The 26,276-nt window shown below is 20.1% G+C and overlaps 4 protein-coding genes across 4 annotated transcripts; all 4 read right to left on the bottom strand.

Moving 5' to 3' along the window:
- Window positions 1–2,481: 2,481 nt before the first annotated feature.
- On the bottom strand, window positions 2,482–2,973 carry Bm17335 (Uncharacterized protein; the record flags this gene model as incomplete). Its single annotated transcript, XM_043076295.1, has 2 exons — window positions 2,482–2,643; window positions 2,752–2,973. The coding sequence occupies 2 exons, from the start codon at window positions 2,971–2,973 to the stop codon at window positions 2,482–2,484; spliced, it is 384 nt and encodes a 127-aa protein (XP_042932229.1).
- A 1,934-nt stretch (window positions 2,974–4,907) lies between these two features.
- Bm8030 (Uncharacterized protein) lies at window positions 4,908–7,601 on the bottom strand (the record flags this gene model as incomplete). The annotated part of the gene is made up of 5 exons (XM_043076294.1): window positions 4,908–5,154; window positions 5,284–5,543; window positions 5,963–6,151; window positions 6,814–6,972; window positions 7,428–7,601. The coding sequence occupies 5 exons, from the start codon at window positions 7,599–7,601 to the stop codon at window positions 4,908–4,910; spliced, it is 1,029 nt and encodes a 342-aa protein (XP_042932228.1).
- A 5,421-nt stretch (window positions 7,602–13,022) lies between these two features.
- On the bottom strand, window positions 13,023–14,179 carry Bm1577 (Uncharacterized protein; the record flags this gene model as incomplete). Its single annotated transcript, XM_043076293.1, has 4 exons — window positions 13,023–13,233; window positions 13,426–13,610; window positions 13,708–13,887; window positions 14,138–14,179. The coding sequence occupies 4 exons, from the start codon at window positions 14,177–14,179 to the stop codon at window positions 13,023–13,025; spliced, it is 618 nt and encodes a 205-aa protein (XP_042932227.1).
- A 1,649-nt stretch (window positions 14,180–15,828) lies between these two features.
- Window positions 15,829–25,738, bottom strand: Bm1603 (Uncharacterized protein; the record flags this gene model as incomplete). The annotated part of the gene is made up of 3 exons (XM_043076292.1): window positions 15,829–16,096; window positions 19,992–20,242; window positions 25,613–25,738. 3 exons carry the CDS (start codon window positions 25,736–25,738, stop codon window positions 15,829–15,831), a joined length of 645 nt encoding a protein of 214 aa, XP_042932226.1.
- Between the last annotated feature and the right edge of the window lie 538 nt (window positions 25,739–26,276).

Below are 26,276 nucleotides of genomic sequence, written 5' to 3'. Positions count from 1 at the left end.
GCATATATGGAAAACGTATATGGTAACGTCAATTTGACATATGCATATATGGAAAACGTATATGGTAACGTCAATTTGACATATGCATATATGGAAAACGTATATGGTAACGTCAATTTGACGTATGCATATATGGAAAACGTATATGGTAACGTCAATTTGACGTATGCATATATGGAAAACGTATGTGGTAACGTCAATTTGACATATGCATATATGGAAAACGTATATGGTAACGTCAATTTGACGTATACGTATATGGAAAATGTATACGGTAACGTCAATTTGACGTATACGTATATGGAAAATGTATACGGTAACGTCAATTTGACGTACATCATATATCATAGTAATTATAACCTTTGGCTTCATTAAAGCTTTGACATTTGCTTTGTTGTGCCTTTTAGAATTGCTTATCTATTATCACACCGTGATGAATTAGCGACAAACTGTCAAATTTTGTTAAATTCAAAAAAGAAAAAAAGACAAAGAACCAGAAAGTATCATTGAAAATTCTCGTGGGCATTCGAGAGCTTAAAATAATAAATTTGATAAAAAATTGTAATTTCAATCAATCATTTTTTTTAAAAAAAGGATAACTAAATGATTATAACTAGAAGCATTTTAGTAGAATAAAACAAAATAGTTACTATTCCTCAATACCGTAGAAAAAAAAAAAAAAGTTTTGATTCAGTGAATAAAATTGAGATTGTAATAGTTTAATGAAAACTAACTAAAATAGCACTGAAAATAAGGAAGAAAGAATTATGTAGAAATAATTAATCACAATTGATGTATTATTTATATTGAACTACAAAATGATGAATTTGCAGAAAATATATGCTTTGGAGTAAACAAAATGGTAGAAGGTTTGATTAAATTCGCATTTTCTGATTCAATACTAATCGGTAAAATTTGTGATTTTACATAATTACTGGAATTTTTTGTAGGATTTAATGAAATAGCATTTGATATCGATGCTTTTGATATTGATGTTCTAAACATATAACAAATACTAAATTAACTTTTCTTAATTAAATCATTTATCTAATTAAAAAAAAAAAGAACTTTTTGATATAACTTATTAACGAAAAAATGATATAACTTATTAACGAAAAGAAAAAAAAAAACTTAATAGTTTTAAAATTATGTGAAAATGAACACAAAAAAAGAAATATACCAATGGAAAAGTTTTATTTTTAAGAATGATTAACTTTTAATTAATGAAGTTTTACCGTTTAATTTGTGCACCTTTTTTAGATTCCATTCTTATAGTACGATTTATAATGAAAGAAATATAAATTAGCATTAAACATGTAATTAAACAGCCAGTAGTTATTGTCAGAGAAGAAATGTTTTGATTTGTTTGAACCTGAAAATGATAAAGTTTCATTCTGTTCTCAAATAATAAACAATAAATATATACAATTGACCTTTTTGACCCTCTTCATAAGTTAATATCTAGAATTTAATTTAATCTTTAATTTAATTTATTTAAGGGTGTGAAAGATACAAAATGAGATTATACAAATAAAGTTATGTAATTTTACATTTATCATTATTAATTTTATATTTTGTTTTTTTTTTTTAATTTACTTTAAATTTAATTATATTTAAATGAATTTGACATATTTGATTATTTCATTCTTATTTACTATTCTATTATGATCATATCATTCTAAGAATTGATCAATAACAATACTTATTGTATTATCTCTTTTGTTTGAATCAAAATTTCAATATATTTTAACTTTACTTTTATTTATTTATAAATATTTGTGCATTATTCGTTTATTTAGTAATAATTTTACGAATAAATTAAGCACTGATTAAACTTTTCAAAAATTTTTGCAATAAAATTTTGCAATAAGTTATTTGTAATGGTGTTGATAGCAAGGAACAATAATGAATAATTAAAATTATATTCAAAATAAAATTCTATTTTATTAATCAGCGCAAATTTTATAAATTTCAAATTCTTGATGTTATAATACGAAGAGTTGTAAACATTTCAAAATTTTTATTCATTATTTTCTTTTTTTTTTTTTTTTTTTTTGGAATTTATTCATTTCAAAAAAACAAAAAACAAATGAAATCTGTTAATCATTATTCATAATTAATAAAACTTAAAATTTTTTGCCAGATAGATCCGTTACTTACGGTTGTCGAATTAATCAAATGTGAACATTGATCGGAATAATTGGTAAAAGCTAACTGCGCTTTAAAACACATACCTGACATTTCGGTCATATTTTTCTAAATTATTACCAAACAATGATTATTTCATGATAAAATTACTTTATAATTAATTTCTGACTAATATAATTCTTGAATTGAAACAATTAATGCAGTTATTATTATAATTAATCATTATGCTATTTATATGAACAATAACAAATAAACAAATATGAATGTATAATAAATAAACAAATAAATAATAAATAAACAAATATAAAGAACAAGAAAAAAAAAAAAAGATAATTACTTTACCATTTGAGGTAATCGAAATAGAAAAATAGTTCCAGTTGTATCACAAAGTCTTGTGAAATCATAATCAGGATCAATTCCATTAATAGTAATACTTGAAATTATCATATCAGGTGTTCCTTCACTCCAATATGATATTAAATGAGTTTTACCTGTCTTAAATTTTTATAAACTAACTAAACTTGTAAAAGTTTTTTCTGAAAAAAAAAATCGTATTTCTCTTTTTCATAATAATAATAATAATAATTTCAAAAAAATATAAACCTGTTGTTTATCAAAGTTAACAATTAGAGTTTTAGAGATAGTTTCATTATTGAGTATATTGATAAGACGTAATTGAAGTGTTGGTTGAATACAGGTATTACTTAAATCACAATCATTTAACCATTTCAATTCTTCTAGTTTAACATCTGTCCAAAATTGCGCTGATAAAATATGACAAAATGTTAAAATGTACCAAAGCAAAGTACCAAATGATAATCGCATATTAATATTAATAATCTGCAATATTTATCGTTTTATTATACTCAAAAAAAAAAAATTAAAATAATTAATTTAAAATTAATTTTAACCTACACAATCAATTATTTTGTTTATTTCACATTCAAAATTTTTTTCTAATCATAATTAGCAAATTATATTTGTAATTATGAAAAGATAACATCAAAATGTATTAAGTTCATTTGTCACCTAATTAAGTTAATGCATTTATTGATTCATTAATTAAAATAATTATTATCAAAAAATTTTATTTTTTTGTCAATCATTTGTTGATTAATTATAATTTTAATAAAACAATAGAATAGTTTTAATTATTACCTGTTGTTATGCAGCATATAAGTATGTATATAGATTGTTTGTAATTATTAGACAGAGGTCACTGATTAGAGGTCATTTAGTGATCGTATCGAGTTATCATTACTTTCATGGATGATCGTGATCTCTTTCATAATATTTAAAATATTTATCACTGTCATATCACTAATTACTGTTTGATTTTAATCACTGTCATATCACTAATTACTGTTTCATTTTAATCACTATCATATCACTAATTACTGTTTCATTTTAATCACTATCATATCACTAATTACTGTTTCATTTTAATCACTATCATATCACTAATTACTGTTTCATTTTAATCACTATCATATCACTAATTACTGTTTCATTTTAATCACTATCATATCACTAATTACTGTTTCATTTTAATCACTATCATATCACTAATTACTGTTTCATTTTAATCACTATCATATCACTAATTACTGTTTCATTTTAATCACTATCATATCACTAATTACTGTTTCATTTTAATAAGATCAAAATTTTTATCCAATAACAAATTGCAAAAAAGTAATTAGCATTTTCGCTAATTAAAAATTATTTCAGAATATAAATTGTTGAATAAATTATTACCCTAATTATTAGAACAAAAAAAAAAAAAAAAGAAAAAATTAGTTTTAGAGGAGAAAATTTTCTATTTAAATTATTAACTATAAATTAATTTATAAATTTAATTTAATTCGATTACATTTCAACTTTTAGCTTCAGTTTAAAAAAAAAAAATAATTTATTGCTTAGCAAAATTAAAAAATTTCCTCACATTAAGTAGAATAACTTTTTCATTCTAATTCTTACATATTACAATAAAAATTACTTTTATTCCATAATTTTAAAAAATCTTTTTAAGTTAAAAATTTTATAAATGCTGGAAACATTTACAAAATTAATTGAATTACTTTGTTATACTTTTTTTTTTTTAATTAATAGAATCTTTTATTTCATTATTATCCTTTTTTTTTTTTCATTTTTCATTGATATGTAAAATATTTACAGAAATGAAACAATAAAAAATGAAGAAAATAAAAATTACACAATATAAATGATTATTGTAGGGCGCATTTGTCACACAAACATTGCTGTACAAAAATAATATCAAAAAGTTATAATAATTTATTATATTTCAAGAAAATAAAAAAATTGTTTATTTCTTAAATTTATAGTAAAGAATTGTCACCAATACTAAAATTGAATATTCAATAAGCTAAAAATTTGTTTTAGTTTCATTCCCATGGGTTTTTTTTTTTTTTTCATCTTTCCATCACCATTTTTCTGATTTTAGTCAAAATGTAATTGCGGAATAAATTTTTTTTTTTTTTTGACAAATGAATATTTTGTTGTTGATTTTATTTTCCTTTTTTTTTTTGCAATATTTTATCAAAATTTATTAGTCATTGTTAAATTTTACAAAAAAGAACAAAAATCAATGTTAGCTAAAAATTTATTATTTAAACATTAAAATTTTTGAATTATTTAATTGCAACTAATTACAGATCACTTCATCATCAATCATATATTATTATTAAAATTGGACACAATTTATAAAATTAGAATTTAGTTTAAAAAAAAAAATTTAATTAAACTGATTCTAAGCCACTATCTTCATGTTGCTCGCATAGTGATGAATTAGGTGATAGTCTTTTTGAAATTGTTGACAAAGTTCCAGTGATTGTTGTTTTTCGTGGAATATATGCTAATGAAGCTGAAGGATGTTTTGATATTCTTGAAGCAATCATTGTTTGTTGTTTGTTATCATCAATATTTGAATTATCATTAATCCAAAATCGTTGCAAAATACAATGTTGATCCCATGGTACATCATACCTAAAAATTACAATTTTGTTTTTTTTTTTTTCTAAAGTAATTTTTGTAAACAAATAAAATTGTTTACTATGCTATATTGTTTTATTTATTTTTTGTTAAAAAAAAGAAAGTAAATAAATGAAAACTAACCTATCATCAGCATTTTTAACTGATTTTGAAAATTGTTTTGAATAAAGATATGAATTAAGATGATTGATAGGTTGTGATCGTTTTTGTAGCAATGAAATGAAATGACGTTGTTTACTGATAATTAGAAGTAAGCAAATTAAGCCTAGTAAGCTTATCAGTAATAAGCTTAGCAAAAATATTAGCAAAATTTGCTCGCCAAGAAAAAATTGCACAAATTTCTTTGCCAAACTCATTTTAGCATCATCGTTGATTGTTTCATACTGCAAAATTGTATGATTATAAAATTATAATTGATATTCTTTTTAAGATTGTAATTAATAATTGATATTTATAAGATTGTAATTGATATATTAATTATTCAAATATTAATTATTGTACTAATAATTTATCAAATATTTGTTTAAAAAAAATTATTAGAATATTAATTATTGTACTAATATTTTTCAAATATTTGTTTAAAAAAAAAATTATTAAAATATTAATTATTGTACTAATATTTTAGCAATTATTAATTATGTCAAATTACAAATGATTTAATAAATTAAATTACACCAAATTATAAAATGATTTAATAAATTAAATTAATTCTAATTTCAAAAAAAAAAAAAAAAAACGAAAACTTTTTTTTCAACATTTTTAGAAATTAAATAATAAAAAATGAGAAATATTAATAGATTACCTCAGGTGCTGATTCAATAAGTGTCATATCATCTGGTGCTGAACACCACGGACAATGTTTCATATATTTTCGAGCAATAAATGAAGCATTAAAACATTTGGCTCGAATTTCAACAATAAGTTTACCATTTCGTTCATTCATTGATAATTCATCTTCTGATGATGCTAACATTTGATAAGTGTTAAGTTCCTAAAAAAAATTTTTTTTTAAAAAAATTTTAAAATTGCTGGCAAAAAAAAAAAAAAAAAGAGAAAAGAGGAGACAAATAACTTTGCTGTAATTATCAGCAACAAATTATAAATTTCATTCATTTCATTAGTGTATGATAAATTATAAGCAATGAATAGCTTAGCTATATGTTAAAATTTCGAACAAGGAATAATTTAATCGTACGTGAAAAATTTATCTTCACGTACGTGAAACATTTATCTTGACGATGTTTTAAGGCTATATTATATAAATACTTTAATTCGAATAATCAATTATTTTACTCATTAGTAATTAATATTGACAATAAATTTTGAAATAAGAATTTTAGAAAAAGAGTTTAAGCATACATTTGTAATAATGTTTGTTTTGTTTTTTTTTTTTCTATTTTTTAAAACTAATAAATTGTATTATTGATTAGCAAAATTAAGCTATGAAAATTTTAAGAAAAAAAAAGAAATGTATAAAAGTTTAAGTTCATTTTTTTTCTTTTCTTACCTTTTTTTTTTAAATATTTAAATAAATATGAAAACCTGAAATTCATTATTTGAATATTTTAAAAACCTGAAATTCACTATTTGAATATTTAAATGAATATAAAAACCTGAAATTCATTATTTGAATATTTTAATAAAAATGAAAACCTGAAATTCATTATTTTCTTTGAATATTTCAATATTTTGTGTGGTATCACAAGTTCGTAAAAATCCATACAATGGATCCATGCCGATGACATCACATTGAAGTGTAATTTCATGTGGTTTACCATTTAACCAATGAGTAATGAATTTTCGAGAATGTCGCTACAATTAAAATTTAATTAATTCAAAAAAAAAAAACTTTAAAACTTCTTCAAGTGATTTTTTTTTTTGTTAAAAAATAAATATTAAATAGTTTGTTGATACTATTAGTTTAAGCTTGAATTAGCAAAAAATTTTCAGAAATAATTATGCTTAATTTTGATTTTAATAAATTCAAAGCTTTCCTCTTCTTTTTCACTTTTAAAATTTAATTTTATGATATTTTAGATATTGCATTGATAATGAAGATAAAAATGATAAAAATTTTATTCTCGTTTCTTTTTTTTTTAACTAAAATTTTTAAAAGAAGAATTTAAAAAAAAACAAAAATAATAAGGAAACAAATATCGGAAATGTAATCAAAAATGACAATTAAATCGGTAAATTTTTCTTAAAACATAATCATTTCAAAAATTAAAGAATTTAAAAATGAGGGAAAAAAAAGTTAATAAACTAACCTCAACAAAATTTTCCGTAATACTCCAACTTATTGAGATAATTTCAGCATTAAATTTATTAAATTTAGAAATTCGAAAACGTGGATTTGCGCAACCACCTGTTGTCAAGCATGTTGGTCTCCAATGTACTGCTTGAAGTTCTAATTCAATCCAATAATTAATATTATTTTCCATTGTAGAAAGTATTAAATGCAATTGTATTATTATTATTATTGCTAAATTAATTAGCATATGCATAATCATTTTGATCCTAAACAAAAATTAATCAAATTAATCAACTAATTAAGCTTAATTTATTAGCAATGTAAAAAAGAAAGAGAGAGAGAGATAATGAAAATAATTATGTTAGAAAAGATAAATCACTCTTATCAATATTCTTATCAATACAAATAAAAGTTCAATAATTTTATTTGCAAAAATAGTTAACGCATAATAAATATTCCAAAAGTTTAAATTAATTAAAATTTATATAGCGTAATACTTCAAGTTATTAAAATTATATAAATGTTAATTGTGACTGGGATTTTTCTTCATTTTAAGAAGTAAATTATAAATTTGAAAAAATTTCATAAAAATTTTCATTCAAAATTTTAACTAAAATTTGGTACAATAATCAATAAAAAAATTAATAATAACTAAGTTGAATAATACATAACAATGATGATAGTAGCAATAAATTAGAAAAATTAAAAAAGTGAATTTAAAAATTAAAATGAAATTTTAATTTTCCATATATTTTTGTAGGAATTACGATAATTTTATATGTATGTCACATCAATTAGAGAAGTAAAAGACTGATAGAAAGGATATCATTTTATTTTGATAAGAATTTGAAAGTTTTAATTTTATAAAAAGAATAAAAGAACCGTTGAAAGGTGATGGATGGGTATCAGATCAGATCAGATCGAATAGCTTTTTGATATTAAATGAAAAAAAAAAATTTTCAAATTTGCAAATGGGCGGAACTTTTCATTGAAAATGAGGAAAAGATTTTTTTTTCGTAAAATTTTTATCAAAATGTATTTCATTTCGTGTATGTTTCACTGATATTATCGCTTGTCACACACACACACACACATACACACAACACACACACATACACACATACACACACATACACACACACACACATACATACATACACATGCATGCATGCATGTGTATTTCATGCATTAATGCAATTCGTTTTGTCAACAATCTGTGTGATATAATTTTAAGATATGAGTAGGTCACTTTTTACGGATGCTAAAATTCAGGAAAAGCTAAACTTCTTGGCTCATTTTTATTAAAAATGAGCCAAGAAGGGTAAATTAAATTTAAATTAAAACAATAATTGAATTGTTGAATTTTTTTTTTTGAAGTAATGCATTAAAGAACAAAAAAAAAAAAAAAAACCAAACAAACAAATTTGTGTCCTTTAATTTTTTTTTTTTGTAAACTTTTTATTTTTGATGGAAAATTTGAGTGAATGCGTTTATTTATTTGATTAGCATTAAAGATATTGTAAATGTTACAATAAAAAATTTCAAAAATAAAAATTTGATAAACAAAGAGAATTAGAATATTAAAATTAATTCTAATATATTAAAATTTATTAGCATTAAAAGTATATTGAAAATATTAATATTAAAAATATTAAAATTCATTCTAAATAAAAATTTTTTTTCTTTTTTAGAAAAAACATTATCACTTATTTTTATAAATAAAATAATTAGTTACTTATTTTTATCATCTAAGTAGCTATTTTTAGGCTAATCTTATCATTAATCTTATCATTATCACTTATTTCATTAATCTTATCATTATCACTTATTTTTATCATCTAAGTAGCTATTTTTAGGCTAATCTTATCATTAATCTTATCATTATCACTTATTTTTATCATCTAAGTAGCTATTTTTAGGCCAATCTTATCATTAATCTTATCATTATCACTTATTTTTATCATCTAAGTAGCTATTTTTAGGCCAATCTTATCATTAATCTTATCATTATCACTTATTTTTATCATCTAAGTAGCTATTTTTAGGCTAACCTTATCATTATCACTTATTTAAAATAAAATTATCGAGAATTAACAAGTGTAAATAGTGTTAATGAATTCTAAAACTGTCAGATAGCATTAGCTCACATAAATGAATCAGAAGTGGGATATTGTTGAGTTGATCAATTCATTCATTATTATATTACTCATTTCGGTTTCCTTTGGGTATTATCAAGCATTTAACCTCTCTCTCTCTCCCTCTCTCTCTCTCCCTGTCTCTCTCTCTTTTGGCTTTTACTTTACTTTTGAGCCTAATGTGCTGTAAAATTTGTACTCAGCCAATAAAGTAATGATGGCCAAGCTGGCCTGGCAACCATACAAATTTCAAGATTCTATCAGTTAAAATTAATCATTGCCGCGTGTTATTCAAGCATTTCTGTTGCTAATCCCAATGGAATCAAAATTTTGTGCACAATCAGATGAAATGCATCAATTCATTATAATAATATTTAATTTTATCAATTTTTGTTGAAAATTTTTTTTTTTTTAATTTAAAATTTAATGTCTTCGAAAAAGTGAGAAAAAGAAAAATTACTAAATAATTAATTTAAAATGAAAAAATTAAAATTAACTATTTGAAATCACAAATTATTAATATATTTTTTTTTTTTTTTTGTATTGCATTTTCAATTAAAATAATTTTTATCATTTTTTTATTTGTTATAAAAATAAAAATAAATTTTTGTTTAAAATTTTATTTTTATTAAAATTAACAAGAAATGAGCAAAAAAAAAAAAAATCATAACATACTCTCTCTCTCTTCCTCTCCCTCTCTCTCTCTCAAAAAACTATCATTTTATTTGCAAAAAAAAAAGGAGGAAAACATACAATTTTAGCAATTTTAATTTATTTAAAAAAAAAATGACCTTTTAAAAAAAAAAGATTTTTGTCTTTTTTTTTGAAATATTTATTTTATTATTTTCTTTTTTAAATAATTATTTAATTGTTTATTCGTATTTTGAAGAATATTCTTTTTTTTTTAACTTATATACAATGTCACTTCTTATCAAATTAATCAAAATTTTGGAAATTTTCTTTAAATAATTGTTTTAGATTTTAATTAAATATTTGTAAAAATAGTATTTGATTCTTGATCTCGAAAAATTTTTCAACAAAAGTTATATATTTTGGATAATTAAGCAACAAAAATGTTAAATTTATTTCAAGAAATCATTTTACAAATTTTTTGATATTAAAGGATTCAAATTCTTTCTAACATTTAATAATTAGTTTTAATAACAAACCAACTTTAACTTTTAATAATGATTAATAATTCCTATTTTTTATCACAAAAATAAATTAAAATAAAATTTTTGCTTAATAAGCCATTATTATCATCAGAATTAAAAAAAAAAAAAAAAAAAAAAAAAAAAGAAAGAAAAATTAATGCAAAAATTGGTTAAAATTATTTATTTTTGCAATAAAAATTAATAATTTAACTTTATTTGCTCAAATTTATCGATTAGTCGGATAAAATAAACAAACGACAAAATAAACAAAAATAAAATACACACAAAAATAACTAAATTCATTTCAATTAATGCAAGATTAACTTTACCAATAATTAGAGCAATTAGCAATTATAATTCAAGTTGAAATAAAAGTTTTTTTTTTTTTTAAATATATAACAAAATATTTTTTTTTTTCTTTAAAAGCTTAAGCAGTATTATATTTTATTCTATGATAGTTTAGTTTAGATGTGCTGATTAAAGCTTAATGGAAAAGTACTTTGAATTTTATGCTTCATCGAATAGCAAATGAATAAGCATATGATTTTACTTTCAATACCTTTAACGGTTGATAGCCTTTCTTTGATCTATCATTCAATTTTTGAATATTCCTTTTAAATGTTGAAAAGATAATTGACTTTTAGCAGTTAGGTAAATCTCAAAAAAAAAAAAAAATGCTATTTAAAATTGATAATTTAGAACCAATTTCCTTCTTTAATGTAAAAAAAAAAAAAAAAAAAAAAAACTATTACAAATTTTAAGATTTTTAAAAAAAATCAAAATTTAAATTTGAAATAAAATTTAATTTTATTTCCTAAATTGAATTAAAACCATGATTAATTAAAAGTTTTATTAATTTTGCTGATGAAATTTTAATTTAACTCAATGATACATCCTTTCCTTACCTGGCATAGTTGAAAAAATAACTAAAATTCATTTTATCTTTTATCAAACATTTATTGAAATTAAGGAATTTTCAAAAAAAAAAATTAGTTTAAAAATTAAAATAAATTAATTACAATGTTTTTTTTTTTTTTTTGTGATAATTAAAGCTTCAAATAATGCTTTATTAGCAATTTATTGATGCTAATAAAGGAAAAAAAAAAATTTGATATTTGTTTATGAGAGCACTTTTATTTATTTGAATAATATTAATAATAAAATTCAATATGAACAAAAAAAATTAATTCTATTTGTTTGCATTTAATTTTTCCATTTCTCTTATATTAAAATTGCTATGAGATTAATGTTTGCAATTTATTTTTTAATTAAATTTCTCTTTTACAAATTTTAATTTTCTTCTTTTTAGTAAAATATCAAAGATATTTTTTTTTTGGCAAGAGAAAAAAATTAATTTAATGCAATTATCAAAATTTTAATTTTTATATTAAAATGGTTATCTAATAGAAGAAAAAAAAAAAAAAGAAAATCGAAGAGAATAATATTGCATTTAAGAATTTTTTTAAAAATTTTTAAATTGTTTTTTGTTGAAAATTAAATTTAGCATATTGTTGTTTAAAAATTAAACTATTTCTAATTGCTCTTAATTCTAGCCAAATACCATTCATTGTTGGTCGTTCACTTACGTCCGTACGCCAACAACGTTTCATTAATTTCAGTACATTTTGAGGTAATTTAATATCACGCATTTCTGAAATTTTTTTGTATTTTCTTTATTAACTATTATTTATCGAAAATTTTTCAAAAATCAAAAAATTTTATTTTTCAAAAAAATAACACTTTTTTATTTTTTATTTAGCTAATACTGTTAATAGTTATTTGTTATCATAAATGCAATAAATGATTTAAAATTATGCAAGAAATTAAATTTAAAATTTCAATAGCAAATTTAATAGTGTATTTTTTAATCTTTTAAATAAAAAAAAGATGTTATAGTGAAGTGATGAAATTGATAATTGATAATCTATTCTATGTCCAGCTATCAGTTTACTTTTCTGTTATAGTTATTTCTTATCATAAATGCAATAAATGATTTAAAATTATGCAAGAAATTAAATTTAAAATTTCAATAGCAAATTTAATAGTGTATTTTTTAATCTTTTAAATAAAAAAAAGAAGATGTTATAGTGAAGTGATAAAATTGATAATTGATAATCTACTAACCAGGTCGTATTCTATGTCCAGCTATCAGTTTACTTTTCTGTTATAGTTATTTGTTATCATAAATGCAATAAATGATTTAAAATTATGCAAGAAATTAAATTTAAAATTTCAATAGCAAATTTAATAGTGTATTTTTTAATCTTTTAAATAAAAAAAAGATGTTATAGTGAAGTGATAAAATTGATAATTGATAATCTACTAACCAGGTCGTATTCTATGTCCAGCTATCAGTTTACTTTGTATCTCTTCGATACTCATCGAGAAATACGGTAAATTTCCGGTGAAAATTTCATAAAGTGTAATGCCAAATGCAAACACATCGGTACATTCTGTTAATTGTTTCGTTTTAAATACTTCCGGTGCAAGCCAACGAATATTTCTCAATTTTTTAGGTTTTACTTCTTTGATTCTTAAAAAAATCTTTTTCTCTCTCTTTTTTTTTTTTTTTTCAAAATTTAATTAAAAAAAAAATTCTCTACTAATAAACATATCATTTATATAATTTAATCTGACATTAATACAAAAATTTCTTTAAAAAAAAAAAAACAGAAAAAAAATTTAAAAAAAAAAAAAAATTGTAAAAATTTAAATTATTACTTACTTTCCAATATGAGAGTCACGAAAGTCACCCAAATAATACTTATAGCAATATGATGACGAATAACTCTTGACCTTTGAACTAGTAATTAGTTCTTTTCTTACAAATATATTTCTAGCTCCAATGTTACAATGCAATAATCCCAGAAAATGCATATCAGATAAAGCATGCGCAATTGTCTGTGCTGCCTAAATGAGACATTAGCGCATATTCATTTAATATTTATATTAATAATAAATAAACCTAAGCATAAGGTTAAAGAATACCTCATCAGAATATACTTACTTCTATCTTATTTTTAAAAGTAAGACTTTGTCCCATGCGCTGCGCAAAATTTAGATATGAGCCACAGTTCATGAATGGATAAATGATCATATATGGTGATTGAAATATTTGTACACATTGCGCCGCTACAATCGATTCAATGGCTGTGAATCGTCGTAATACATTTGAAATATGCAACTCCTAAAATTAGAAATTAAATTTGAATTCAATTTGAATTAAATTAAATCAGAGATTAAATTTGAATTCGATTTGAATTAAATTAAATCAAATCAGAAATTATTTGATAATATTAAATCATAATAATTTAATGTCATAATTTTTTTCTTTTTTTTTTTTTAATATCATAAAATTTTATTTTTAAAACTTTATTTTGCATTTGTTGAAATAAAAATTTTTTTGCACTTTAAAAATTAAAATTTTATTTTTTTACCTGACAAATTTTATTGAGTTCATTATGATTGTATTTATGCATTATTTTAATTATCACTTGTTCACATTTGTTTTTTGTAAATAATCTACCAACAAAACACTATAATTATTAATCTTTTTTTTAAAAAAAAATTACGTCAAATTTTTTAAAATATTTTTGAAAAAATTTTTACGAAAATTAAATGAAAAAAAAAAAGGAAAAATTATTTAATCAAAGATTAAAATTCAACAAAATGAAATTATTGATTAATTACAAAAAAAGAAAAAAAAAATTCGTTGAGTTTTATTTAAAAACTACGAATAGTTTTTGAAAATTTTAATCAAAATATTCTCATTTTAAAATTTAAAATAATTAAAATATAAATATATTTTGAAAAGAATTTAAAATTTTTATTTTATTTATAATTTTATTAGCCAAATAATAATAATAGTATCAGTGATTATTGTAGAAATATTGCTGTTTTTTTTTTTTTAAAAAAAAAGGAATAATTAATTAATTGCAAAAACAAAAAATTCGATTCATAATAATTTATCTGAAAAACTTTTTCTTTTTTTTGAAAAAGTTTTAAAATCATTGTTTTGTTTAAATTACATAATAATTTAGTTTAACTTATAGGAAATACATAAATTAGCATTAATTTTTGAAAAATATAAAAACTTTTCCAAAAATAATTTAAATAAATAATTAATTAATTAATTTTTTTTTTTTTTGGAATAATTTAACAATGCTAAATTTTTTTTTTTTTTTAAATGTCAAAAATTTAATTACATCAGCAATTTTTCCTCTTGCAATAAGATTATCTTTTTTGATAATATCATTTTCATTTAGGAATAAACCAATTATACTATAATCACTCTTATCATTGATATTTGGATTGATAAAATGACGTAATATTACGTTTGTTTGTAATATTGCTGATAAGATATTCATCTGAAAAACTTTTTTTCTTTTTTTGAAAAAAGTTTTAAAATGATTGTTTTGTTTAAATTAGATAATAATTTAGTTTAACTTACAGGACTTTGAATACATTTGTGAATTAATCCAGCTAAAGAAGTAGCTAATGGATAGATGGCATTTTCAAAACTGTATATTCCATCAAATTTGATAATTGATAAATGATATATTTGATAATTTTCAGACATTAATGAAAAGCGGAAATTATCATTGTGTGTACGAGAAATCATATAATCACCTAAAAAAAAATAAAAATAAAAATTTTATAATAATTTATGAATTTTTTTTTTTGCATAGTAATTTTATGCTATTTTTTTATTTCATTAAAATTTGATTACAAATTTCAGATTTTTTATTTCTGATTTTTTTTTTTTGATGTAAAAAGAGAAAAATTTATTTATTCCTTTTATGTTTACTACCTGATTTTTTGAGTAATCTGTTTTCGATGAAAAATTCAGAAAGTCGTCCAAAATAATTTTCTTCTCTTAATTCTAATTCATCATCATAACAGTCATTTTGTTCATTCTAAATATTTAATGTTAATTAATTAATCAACAACTGCACTTTTTTTTTTTGTTTTAATTATTTACTTCTATAAAAGTTCATACCTGTAAATAAATAATTAAAGGTAACATAAATGTCGTAAGTATTATTAAGGATAATAAAAATGGGTTTAGGAAGGGAGAGAGTATCTCTGATTCTGCTTTTCCGCAGAGAAAGTATCTGATTCTGCTTTTCTAAGACGAGAGTATTTGATTCTGATTTTCCGCATCGAGTATATGTGATTCTGTTTTCCGCAGAGAAAGTATCGGATTTTGCTTTTCCGCAGAGAAAATATCTGATTCAGATTCTCCACGACGAGTATTTCTGATTCTGATCCTCCACGAAGAGTATATCTGATTCTGATCCTCCACGAAGAGTATATATGATTCTGATTCTCCACAACGAGTATATGTGATTCTGATCTGATTCAGATTCTCCACAACGAGTATATCTGATTCTGATCTGATTTAGATTCTTCACAACGAGTATATCTGATTCTGATCTGTTTTAGATTCTTCACAACGAGTATATCTGATTCAGATTCTCCGCAACTAGTGTATCTGATTCTGATTCTCCGCAACTAGTGTATCTGATTCTGATTCTCCGCAACTAGTGTATCTGATTCTGATTCTCCGCAACTAGTGTATCTGATTCTGATTCTCCGCAACTAGTGTATCTGATTCAGATTCTCCGCAACTAGTGTATCTGATTCAGATTCTCCGCAACTAGCGTATCTGATTCAGATTCTCTCACATTCATTAATTAATTATTAAATAATGTGAATGAAATTTATTAAATTGACCATCATAGGATGCATTTCGATTCCCAAATTGGCAATTAATTGTTGAAGTTTCTGCACTTTGTCATCAAAAATAATTTCAGACGAACTGCTACTCTTTCTTGCTTTTTTCCCTTTATTAGCTTGAATTTCTGATTTTGTCATCAAAAAATTTTGCTAAAATTTAACACATAATTTAGAAATATAAATGATAGAATTATTATTGTAAACATTGATTGCAATCAATAAGAATTAATTACAGATTTTTCTAGAAATTATTTAGTGCCTTATGTGAGTGATATTACATATATCAGTTAATCAATTTACTGATAACAACACTTAGTACTACCATTTCTATTTTAAATGTTATCACTGATTATCGAAGCTAATTATCATAAATGTATGATTTGTAAACAATGAATAATTGCAATTGAATTAACACTTTTTAAATACGATTGATAAATAAAAAATTTGAATTTTTTTTTTGTTTAAAAACTGCAATTTAAAAAAAAATTTAATTATAATTAAATTATTTAATTGTGAGATTGGTCGTACGAATAAGTACATGGTAAAATATAAAATTACTATTATTTTTTTCCTTTTTTTTAAAAAAATTATTCTCATTGTTCTTATTGTTATTGACATTCTTATTGTTCTTGAAACTATTGTTTGGCTTTAAAATAATCATATAAAATTAATAATATAAAATAAAATTTAAAATAATCATATAAAATTAATAATATAAAATTAAAATTTAAAATAATCATATAAAATTAATAATATAAAATTAAAATTTTAAAATAATCATATAAAATTAAAAAGTTAAATTGATTAAGCTCTTATTGTTCTTGAAACTATTGTTTGGCTTTAAAATAATCATATAAAATTAAAATTGATGAGTTAATTTTTAATTGATTAAGTTTAGTAATTATATCAATTAAAAATTGCATTAATTTTTTGAAGTGAAAAAAACAAAAAAAATTTTTTTTTAATAAAATATAATATTATTTCTTTTTGAAATTTTTTTTTTTATTTATTTTACTAATTTTCAATCATTTTTTTTTAAGGTTGACATTCTTGATTGCTATCAAAAGAGTGCAAAAAAAAAAAAGCGACAAATAATAATTAAATTTATATCAAATATCGTTGCACAAACAATAACAATCTGATAATGATATCAATTGATAACGCTTATGGTACAATAATTTTGATAAATTTATATACTATTTTAATTCTTGTATCATTAATTGATATTTTAATAGTATTGCATATTTCGTTAAAAATTCGACTAATGCGCTTTATGCAACGAAATATACAAGTAATGTAATTTTGCGCTTCATTTTTTCATAATAGCTGAATCAAATTTTAAACAGTTAATAAAAACTAAAATTTAATATTTCTATAGCAAATACTTTTTTTTATTCTCTCTCTCTCTCTCTTTCTCTCCTTCCCTCTTTCTCAAATAATTCTCGAAAATAAATTTGTTAATTTTGATTGATAATGATAAGAGAGAGAGAGAGAGAGAGAGATTGACAGAAAAAAAAAGGAAGAAAAATCTTTCAATTTTTTATTAATTGATTCATTTTATTGTCTTTTTTATTTTATTTTTGATTCGATTTGTATAATTTATTTTTCAAAAATTTTTTGTTCCATTTTTTTTTTTTAATTCTAATAAAAATTTATTTTTTGTTGTTCAAAGTTAAAATAAATTGTTTGTTTGTGATATTTTTGATTAAAAAAAAAAGCCTTTTTGCATAGTTTTCATTTGCTTTTTTTTTCTACTTTCATATTTGTTTATACTAGAAATAATAATTTAAAAAAAAATTTTAATTTTAATATATTAACAAAAAAAAAAAAAAAAAGGAAAAGAAAAGACTTTTGAGAGAAAATTAATTTCTTTTTTTTTTGTTTATATTGAATTATTGATTTTTTCAGAATTATCCACAGAATTTGAACATTTTAAATTTTCGATTGTTTTATTTCATTTCGTTATAGTTAAAAAAAGAAAAAAAAAACAAATATTAGCAAACATAAATTTGCATTCGACTAATTTAAAATTATAATTTTTTTTAAAAAAATTTAACCAAAAAAAAAAATTTTTTTCCTAAGTTTTATCATTTATTCATAGAAATATTTATGCTAACTTTTAGATTATTATAAATATTTATTTTAGGAAGACTTTAATTAAGTTTTACTTATTATTTAGTTTCCTGAAAAAGAAAAAACAATTTTTTTTAAAATTAAATTTCATCTTTTTTTTTTTTTTATTTCAAATATTTGCCATCTAATCATTTCAATACGAACACAAAATTAATTTGCATTTTCTAAAAAAAACAAAATAAAAAAAAAGAGAAAGAAAAAATTGCATAAATTTAAATAAAATATTAAATATGAAATTAGCAAATAGTTAAATCGCAGTGTGTAATATTTAGAGCAAAAAATACAACAATAATTTATAAATATATTTCAAATTTATTTCATTTATGGTTCGAATGTTTTATTATTTCCGTTATCTGAAATATTAGACTATCGTTTTATACTTAAGTAATTTAGTAATTATAAATTAGTAATTGTAATCTTTTAATTTCAATTATAAGTATTTATATTCTAACCTTATCAGTATCATCATCATCATCTCAGTTTACTGTACTTTGTTATTAACTTAACTCTAAAATATTTATGTCTTAATTAATCAATTCATCTCTTCTCCCTTTTTTTTTTTAATTGAAAAAAAAATTAATCATTCTTTTTTTGTTTTTGATTCAAAAATTAAATTGTTTAAATTATTAACAAATTCTTATAAAAAAATTTTTTCATAACATAAACATCCGAACCAAAAAAAAATCAAAAATTATAAATAAAATGGTATTATCAATTTAAATCATTTCTAAGTGTAAAATTTTCTTTGGCAATTTTAATAATTTATAAATAATAAGCTTATTTTGAAAAGCTAAAAAATGAAAGATGAAAAGGAGAAAGATAGAACAATAATTTTTCAATTAATGCAACAAAATATATAATTAATTTTTTACAATTTTAAATTTTTTCAAAACAACCAAAAAAAAAAAAAAAATTTTTTTTAATAAAATTTTTTCTTAAAAAGAAAACGAATGAAATGAAGCGATGTTTTAAAAAGATAAATTTACTTTAGCAAAAAAAAAAATTTGATTAATTCTTTATAATGAAACTTACATTTAAACAAACATGCACAAATATTATTTTTAAAGCTTTTAAGCTCATTTTTTTTTTTTTTTGAAATATGCTAAAATTAAATATCAAAAAAAAAAAAAAATTTTTTTCTCACTTATTTATCCAACAATTTTTTTTCGTTTTTTTTGCTCTTTTTTACATTTCACAATAGTAAATTAAATTAATGCAAAAAGCAAAAAAAAAAATAAAAAATAAAAAATAGCTAAAAGTAAAAAATATTTTATGAAAAGTTTAAAAAATGTAAAAAAGAAAGAGATTTCCATGAAAAGAAGAAATAAATAATAGCAATAATAATCCTAAAATTAAAATTATATTTCGATAGGTTCTGATTTAGGCCTATTTAGGCTTTGAAAGGTATAATGTTGATACCTTCGACAACCCATTATACAGGCAAATAATAATGCAATAGTGGCAGACAGAAGTAAAATGATAAGAATGGTGATAACAATACGATTGATACCATCAACGGTACTTTGAATACGTCTTGTGGTATCATAATTATCATAAATCATTCCCAGGAAACCATTGATAAATGCTTTCTGCTCTTCACGTGAATACGAATCAAAACGTGACATAATTGCACGTACCTGAGAACGTGATAATTGCCCCGTGATGATAACCTGTAATTTAAATATTCAATTTTTTTTTTTTTTATTTAATATTTTTATAAAAATTCAATTCATTTAAAAAAAAAAAGAAAAAATTTTTTTTCTAATATAATAAAATTGATAAAATTTTTAAGCATATTCTTCTCATTATTAATTATTCAGAAGAAAAAAATTTCATTTTATTTAATTTAAATATAAAAATTTTTTTTAAAAAAAATTTTATTCTTTTTTTTGATAATATAAAATGTTTTATTTCTACAATAAATGATAAAACGAAAATGATAAAAAAAAAAAAAAAAAAATGAAAAAGAAAAAGGAGAATAACAAATTTGTACATTTATTGAAATTAATTTAATGTTTCTGATAATTTCTGGTATTTTTTTTTTTGTTTTGTTTTATTGGTGAATATGATAATTTTATAAGTGAGAAATTGGGTAATTATCATTATTGATTTTTAATTTAATTTATCACTTTTAATTTTTACATTTGTCATCGATTGATCAACTATAGGTCAACAATGGATATGAGAAATAAAATAATGATTAAAAAATTAAAATGAAATATAAATTTAATAATTAGACAATAATAATGAGTAATAGATAATGTTTCTTTCAATTTCAGAATATTTGTTATCTTTTTTTAAGAATAACTTTTGCTGTAAATAATAAGCTAATGTATTATTATTATCATTATTGTTATTATCATTCCTATCATTATTATTATTACCATTGTCATTATTATTATCATTATTATTATTAACGTTATTATTATTGTTATCATTATTATTATTATAAATCAGTTTCTTTCACAAATTCACTAATTACTGAAATGATAGCCTTATTTCTGATAATAATTTACAATTGCATTTAAAAGATCTGTTTATCCTTTTTTCTTCTGCATAATCAATTATTTTTCAGATAAATAAAGCTTCCTTTTTTTTTTTTTTTTTGTAAATTATTTTTTAGTTATCAAACTGATAAAATGATTTCAAACACTAATATCCAAAAGCTATCAGTTAGATTTTGATAAATTTGAATTAGCTTCTAAGTTAAATGAAATCAGTTGCTTGCGAATAATATTGAATTATCATCAAACTTACTTAACCTTATGACCTCATTAATTAGAGTTTAGAGTTTATTATTATAGAAATCATTGCGATTCTTCAAGAAATATATAAAAATAATACTTTTAATTTGATGCTAATTAATCAATTCATTATTTACAAAAAGTTCGAGGTGAAACTTTGATTTGACAATAATTAAAGACTAATTAAAAGCTGTGAATAGTTAAATTGAAATAATAAATTAATTTTACTCTTTAATTTTACTTTGAAATCTTTTTTTTGCTTTAAATTTATGAAATTTTGCAGTTCTTTTTTTTTTTCTTTTGCTATGATAAAATCCTATAATTGAAGCTAAAATGAGAAAAGAAAAAAGCATTTGTTTTATTTTAAAATTAAAGTTTAAAAAATTTTTTTTTAAATTTAAAATTTAGCCAAAATTGCTTCAATTTAGTAGTGCCCTAGTAAATTATATTTTGCTACTCTTAAATTTTGCTAAAACTATTTAATACACCGAAATTAAATTAAATTAAATTCAAATTGCTAAGATTTGAATATAAATGATTATAGAAGGAAAAATAAATAAATAAATAAATAAATGTTAGAATAAATTAATTAATTTAGCTAAAAAATTATTTTTTTCTTGGCTAATCATTAGATCAGTTCAATCATTTCTCGATCATTTATTTATTTACACATTACTTTGCCAGCAATAAAAGAAGAAAATGAAGGAAATTCTTTGAATTAAATTACTTCAACATTTAGCTCTCTCTCTCCCTCTCTCTCTCTCTCTCTCTCTCTCTCTCTCTCTGTGTGACAATCAAATGTGTCCTTTTTTCATTTACTCATTTTAAAATTGTTTACTATGATTGCTATAATTTTTCAAATTATTGTTTATTTCTTAACTAAAAATTGTAAATAAACAAGTCTAAAGCATATTTTTATTTTTTTAAATAAAAACGAAAGTTTTTAGTTTTTAATTTGAGCTTATCATTTCGTATCAAATTAATATTTTAATATGAATAATTAATTTAGAATTCACAGCTAAAAATGAAACAAATAGTATTTTTCAAATGACTGAATTATTTGATTTAAAAATTTTTGAGTTAAAAATATTTCTAACAAAAGATGTAGAAAAGATGAAAAGTGAAAATTTTACAAGCAAAATTTTAATTTGATATAACAATAAGCAATGCTAATTAGATGAGTAAATTGTAAATTGATAAACCTATCAATTAAGCTTCTAAAGTTTAGAAACTTTTTTTTTTTTTTGAAGTAGCAATTTTAAGAATATAACAATATCTAAGCTAACGATGCTAAATCTCTCTTTTTTTTTTTTGAAAAAGGAAAAATCAATGAAAATAAAATTAAAAGTTTAATCAAATTCTGTCTTCTTCAACAAATTATGCAAAAATGATAGAACAATTTAATTCGATAGAATTAAAAAAAAAAATCAAAAAATAATTTTTAAATATATTGCAATTAGATTATAAAACATATAAAAATTTTTTTTAAATATATCATTTATTTGTTCATTTTTTTTTCTATTTTTCCTTTTTTTTCTTAAAAAAAAAAAATTTTTGTTGAAATGTTGAAAAAAAAAAGTTTTGAAAAATAAAAATTTCAACAAATTTTATTTATAGATGGAAGAAATCACATAATTTAGAAATACAATATGTATGTTTTTTTTTTCTTTTTTTCGAGAAGCAAAAGCAATTTTCTAGTTTATTTCTTATTTCACTCTCTCTCTCCCTCTCTCTGTCTTTCTTTCTCTTTCCCTCTCTCCCTCTCTCTCTCTTTCTTTCTGTAAATAGATAAATTAAACTTTTTTCTCACTTTGTCATCATCAATTTTGAAGAGTTTTTTCTCTTTTTTTTTTTTTTTATTTCTAGATTAGTGAAGAAAAGAGAAAAAAAAAATTGATTTCCAATTTTAAATAAACTTTTTTTTTTCTAAAATAACTATTTTAGGAGCAATCGCATAAATATAATTTTGAAACATTTTTGAAAAAAACAAATAATTATTTTTAGGTGTACCAATCTGCTTAATAAATATTACTATTTTATTTTTTTTTTAATATTTAATTTATTAAATTTTTAATTTGCTCATAGATAATTGATTTTTCTTTTTTTTTTTTTAAAGAAAAAAAAAGTTATATGTTAGAAATGAAAAATAAATAAATTTTTGATAAGCAAACTCATATTGATTAATATATTTTTGATTTCTGTTATTGTATCTAAATTAATTTGAAATTAATTAATACTTTAAAAAAAAAAAAAATTGTTTAAGAATTAAAATGAAAATAATTTTATTCATTCATCATTATCAATGGATATTTTATGCTCAAAAAAAAATGCTTTGGAATGATTATTATAATTTTTGAAATTGATAAAATTATTTTTTGGTTGATAAATTTTATCAAAATTAACAAAATGGAATATAATCAATAATTTAAAAAAAAAATTTATTAAAAAAAAAAAAAAAGAAACGAAAATGTTTAATTTTTAAAAGACTGTGAAAGATGAAAATGATAAATGTTGTAGGAAAAATAAAAATAAAAAAGTAAAACTTAGTGAAACGATGAATGTTCGTCGTTTGTGCATTATAATTTAATTTCGATTTGAAGTAAAAAAATTTGCATAAATTTATTTTTAAAAAAGTTTGAATTAAAAAAAAAAAAAAGAAGGAAAAGATAAAATGAAAAGAAGAGAAGGAAGACAAATATAAATTGAAAAACAAAAAAATTTAAAATGAGATTATGTTTAAATTAAAATTTCAAATGCATAAGCAAGCAATCAGTTTAGTAATTTCAAATCATTTTATGCTTTTTCCTTCCTTTTCATCATCAAATTTCGATTGAAGCATTTTATTTTAATGCTCAAAATGATAAAAGTAAACAATGCTGTAATTTATCATAAAATTTATTTTCAATAATTTTTTGAATAAATTAAAAATGAAATTATTAAGTGTTAGCTAATTTAATTACTGCAAAAGTTTGTTGTTAGTGATTAGATAAATTGAAAATACTTTGTTATCTTTTTTTTTTTTTTTTTCAGGATAATCATTAAAGTTATATCAATAATATTGATAATTTTATAGAAATTATACTAATTAAAAATTAAGTCATTAAAAAAAAATTTTACTTTCTTTTTATTTGAGAAAAATGATATTCATTAAATAATTTTATATAATTTTAGAAAAGAATTTTATTCTTTTTTTTTTTTTTTTTTTCATTCTAAGACATTTTTCTAAAAGTATTTTAAAATATGATTGTAAAAAAAAAAAAAAAAATTAAAGTCATTTTAGAAAACAATTTTAATTATGATACTTACGATATATTAAACTATGATAATTTAACTTATAACTTTAAACTATGACTTAAGTTATGATAAATAAATCATTTCAAAAAAAAAAGAAAATAAATAAATAAATAAAATTGTTGATTAAAATTAACGCTAATTAATTTTCCTACTGATGCATTATTTTAATCTATTCAATTTTGCAAATATTTCCTGAAAAAAATTCCTTTAAATCATATTGTTAAAATAATTTGTAAAAAAAATTTAAATTTAAAAAAATTTCGAATTTAAAATAAATATATAAAAATAAAAAATATATTAAAAAAAACGTAAATTTTGTAAAAAAAGAAAAAAAAAGAACTAAAATGATAAATTAGCAATTTGAAAAGAAAGATTACATGTATGATTAAAAGTGAAATTTCTGAAAAAAAAAAAGTAGTAATTTTCTTATTTTGAAAAAGTTTGAAGTACATTTTAATTGCTAATGATATTTGTTGAAAATAATTTTTTTAATGCAAAAAATTTATGCAAAAACTTTTGATAATCATTTCTTTTTTTTTTTTAGGAAAAGAAAGTGATATAATGATAAGATATAATGATAAAATTTCTAAAAGTTAATTTAAATGGCAGAAAAAGAAAAATTTGTTAAAAAATTTTTTTCACTTTCAAGAATGGATATGACTTGTTAAACTAATTAATTAATAATACATAAAGTTTATAAATTAAAATAATTAATTAATAATACATAAAGTTTATAAATTAAAAAAATTAATTAATAATGCATAAAGTTCATAAATAATAATAAATACATGAAGTTGTTCATAAATTATTTTATTAAAAATGCTAATAAGTTCGTAATTAAATGATTAATGGATTGAGATAGTAAAGAAAATAAAATTCATTCAGGTATTTCAGGTAAATAAAATATGGAAATATGATCGATTGCTTAAAATTTTAATTAAAATTAAAGGAATAATTTGATGAATATTATTTAGATGTCAATAAAAATTACAATAAGTTTACCTGTCTTGTGAAGATGATAGTTTGAGGTGTGCAAATTGATGAGAATGCGATAAATAATCCGTTTTTCCGGTGTGAAATTTGCAGTTTTTCCGGTATGCAATTTGCAGCACTTATAAGAAATATCATAAATTGTAAAGTTTAACCATTAAATATCGGTGATTTTTCTTGATTTAACATTTCAAAATATTTCAATAATTAATTGATCATTCCATATAATTCGCTAGCAAAATCTGCAAAAATAATACTTTTTATGCAAATTTTTAACAAACAAAATTTTTTTCTTTTTTTTTTTTCTCTTTAATTCTTCAATTTTAATAATTTATGCATCGATGACAAAATTATTAACAAAATACAACATTAAAGAATATATTTAAAATAATTATAATTGAAGAAAAAATTACATATATTGACAAATTAATTTATGCAAACCAAAATGAAACAATAATATATTAAATTAATTAGCTAATTAATTAATTAATTGATGATCAAAATACAATATAATAGTGATTTTATAAAAATCAAAGTTAGATTGTTTATGCTTAATATTAAACAAATAATTTTTTTATATTTATGATTGTGAAAGAAATAAATCAAAATGAATATATTTAATAAAAGCAAAATAAAAAAATTAAAAAAAAAAAAAAACTAATTATTCCCAAATTAA

This window comes from Brugia malayi (assembly GCF_000002995.4).
Source record: "Brugia malayi strain FR3 genome assembly, contig: Bm_v4_Chr1_scaffold_001, whole genome shotgun sequence".
Lineage (NCBI taxonomy): Eukaryota > Metazoa > Nematoda > Chromadorea > Rhabditida > Onchocercidae > Brugia > Brugia malayi.
The sequence above is the reverse complement of the archived record's forward strand: the minus strand, read 5'-3'. Positions and strand labels throughout refer to the sequence as shown.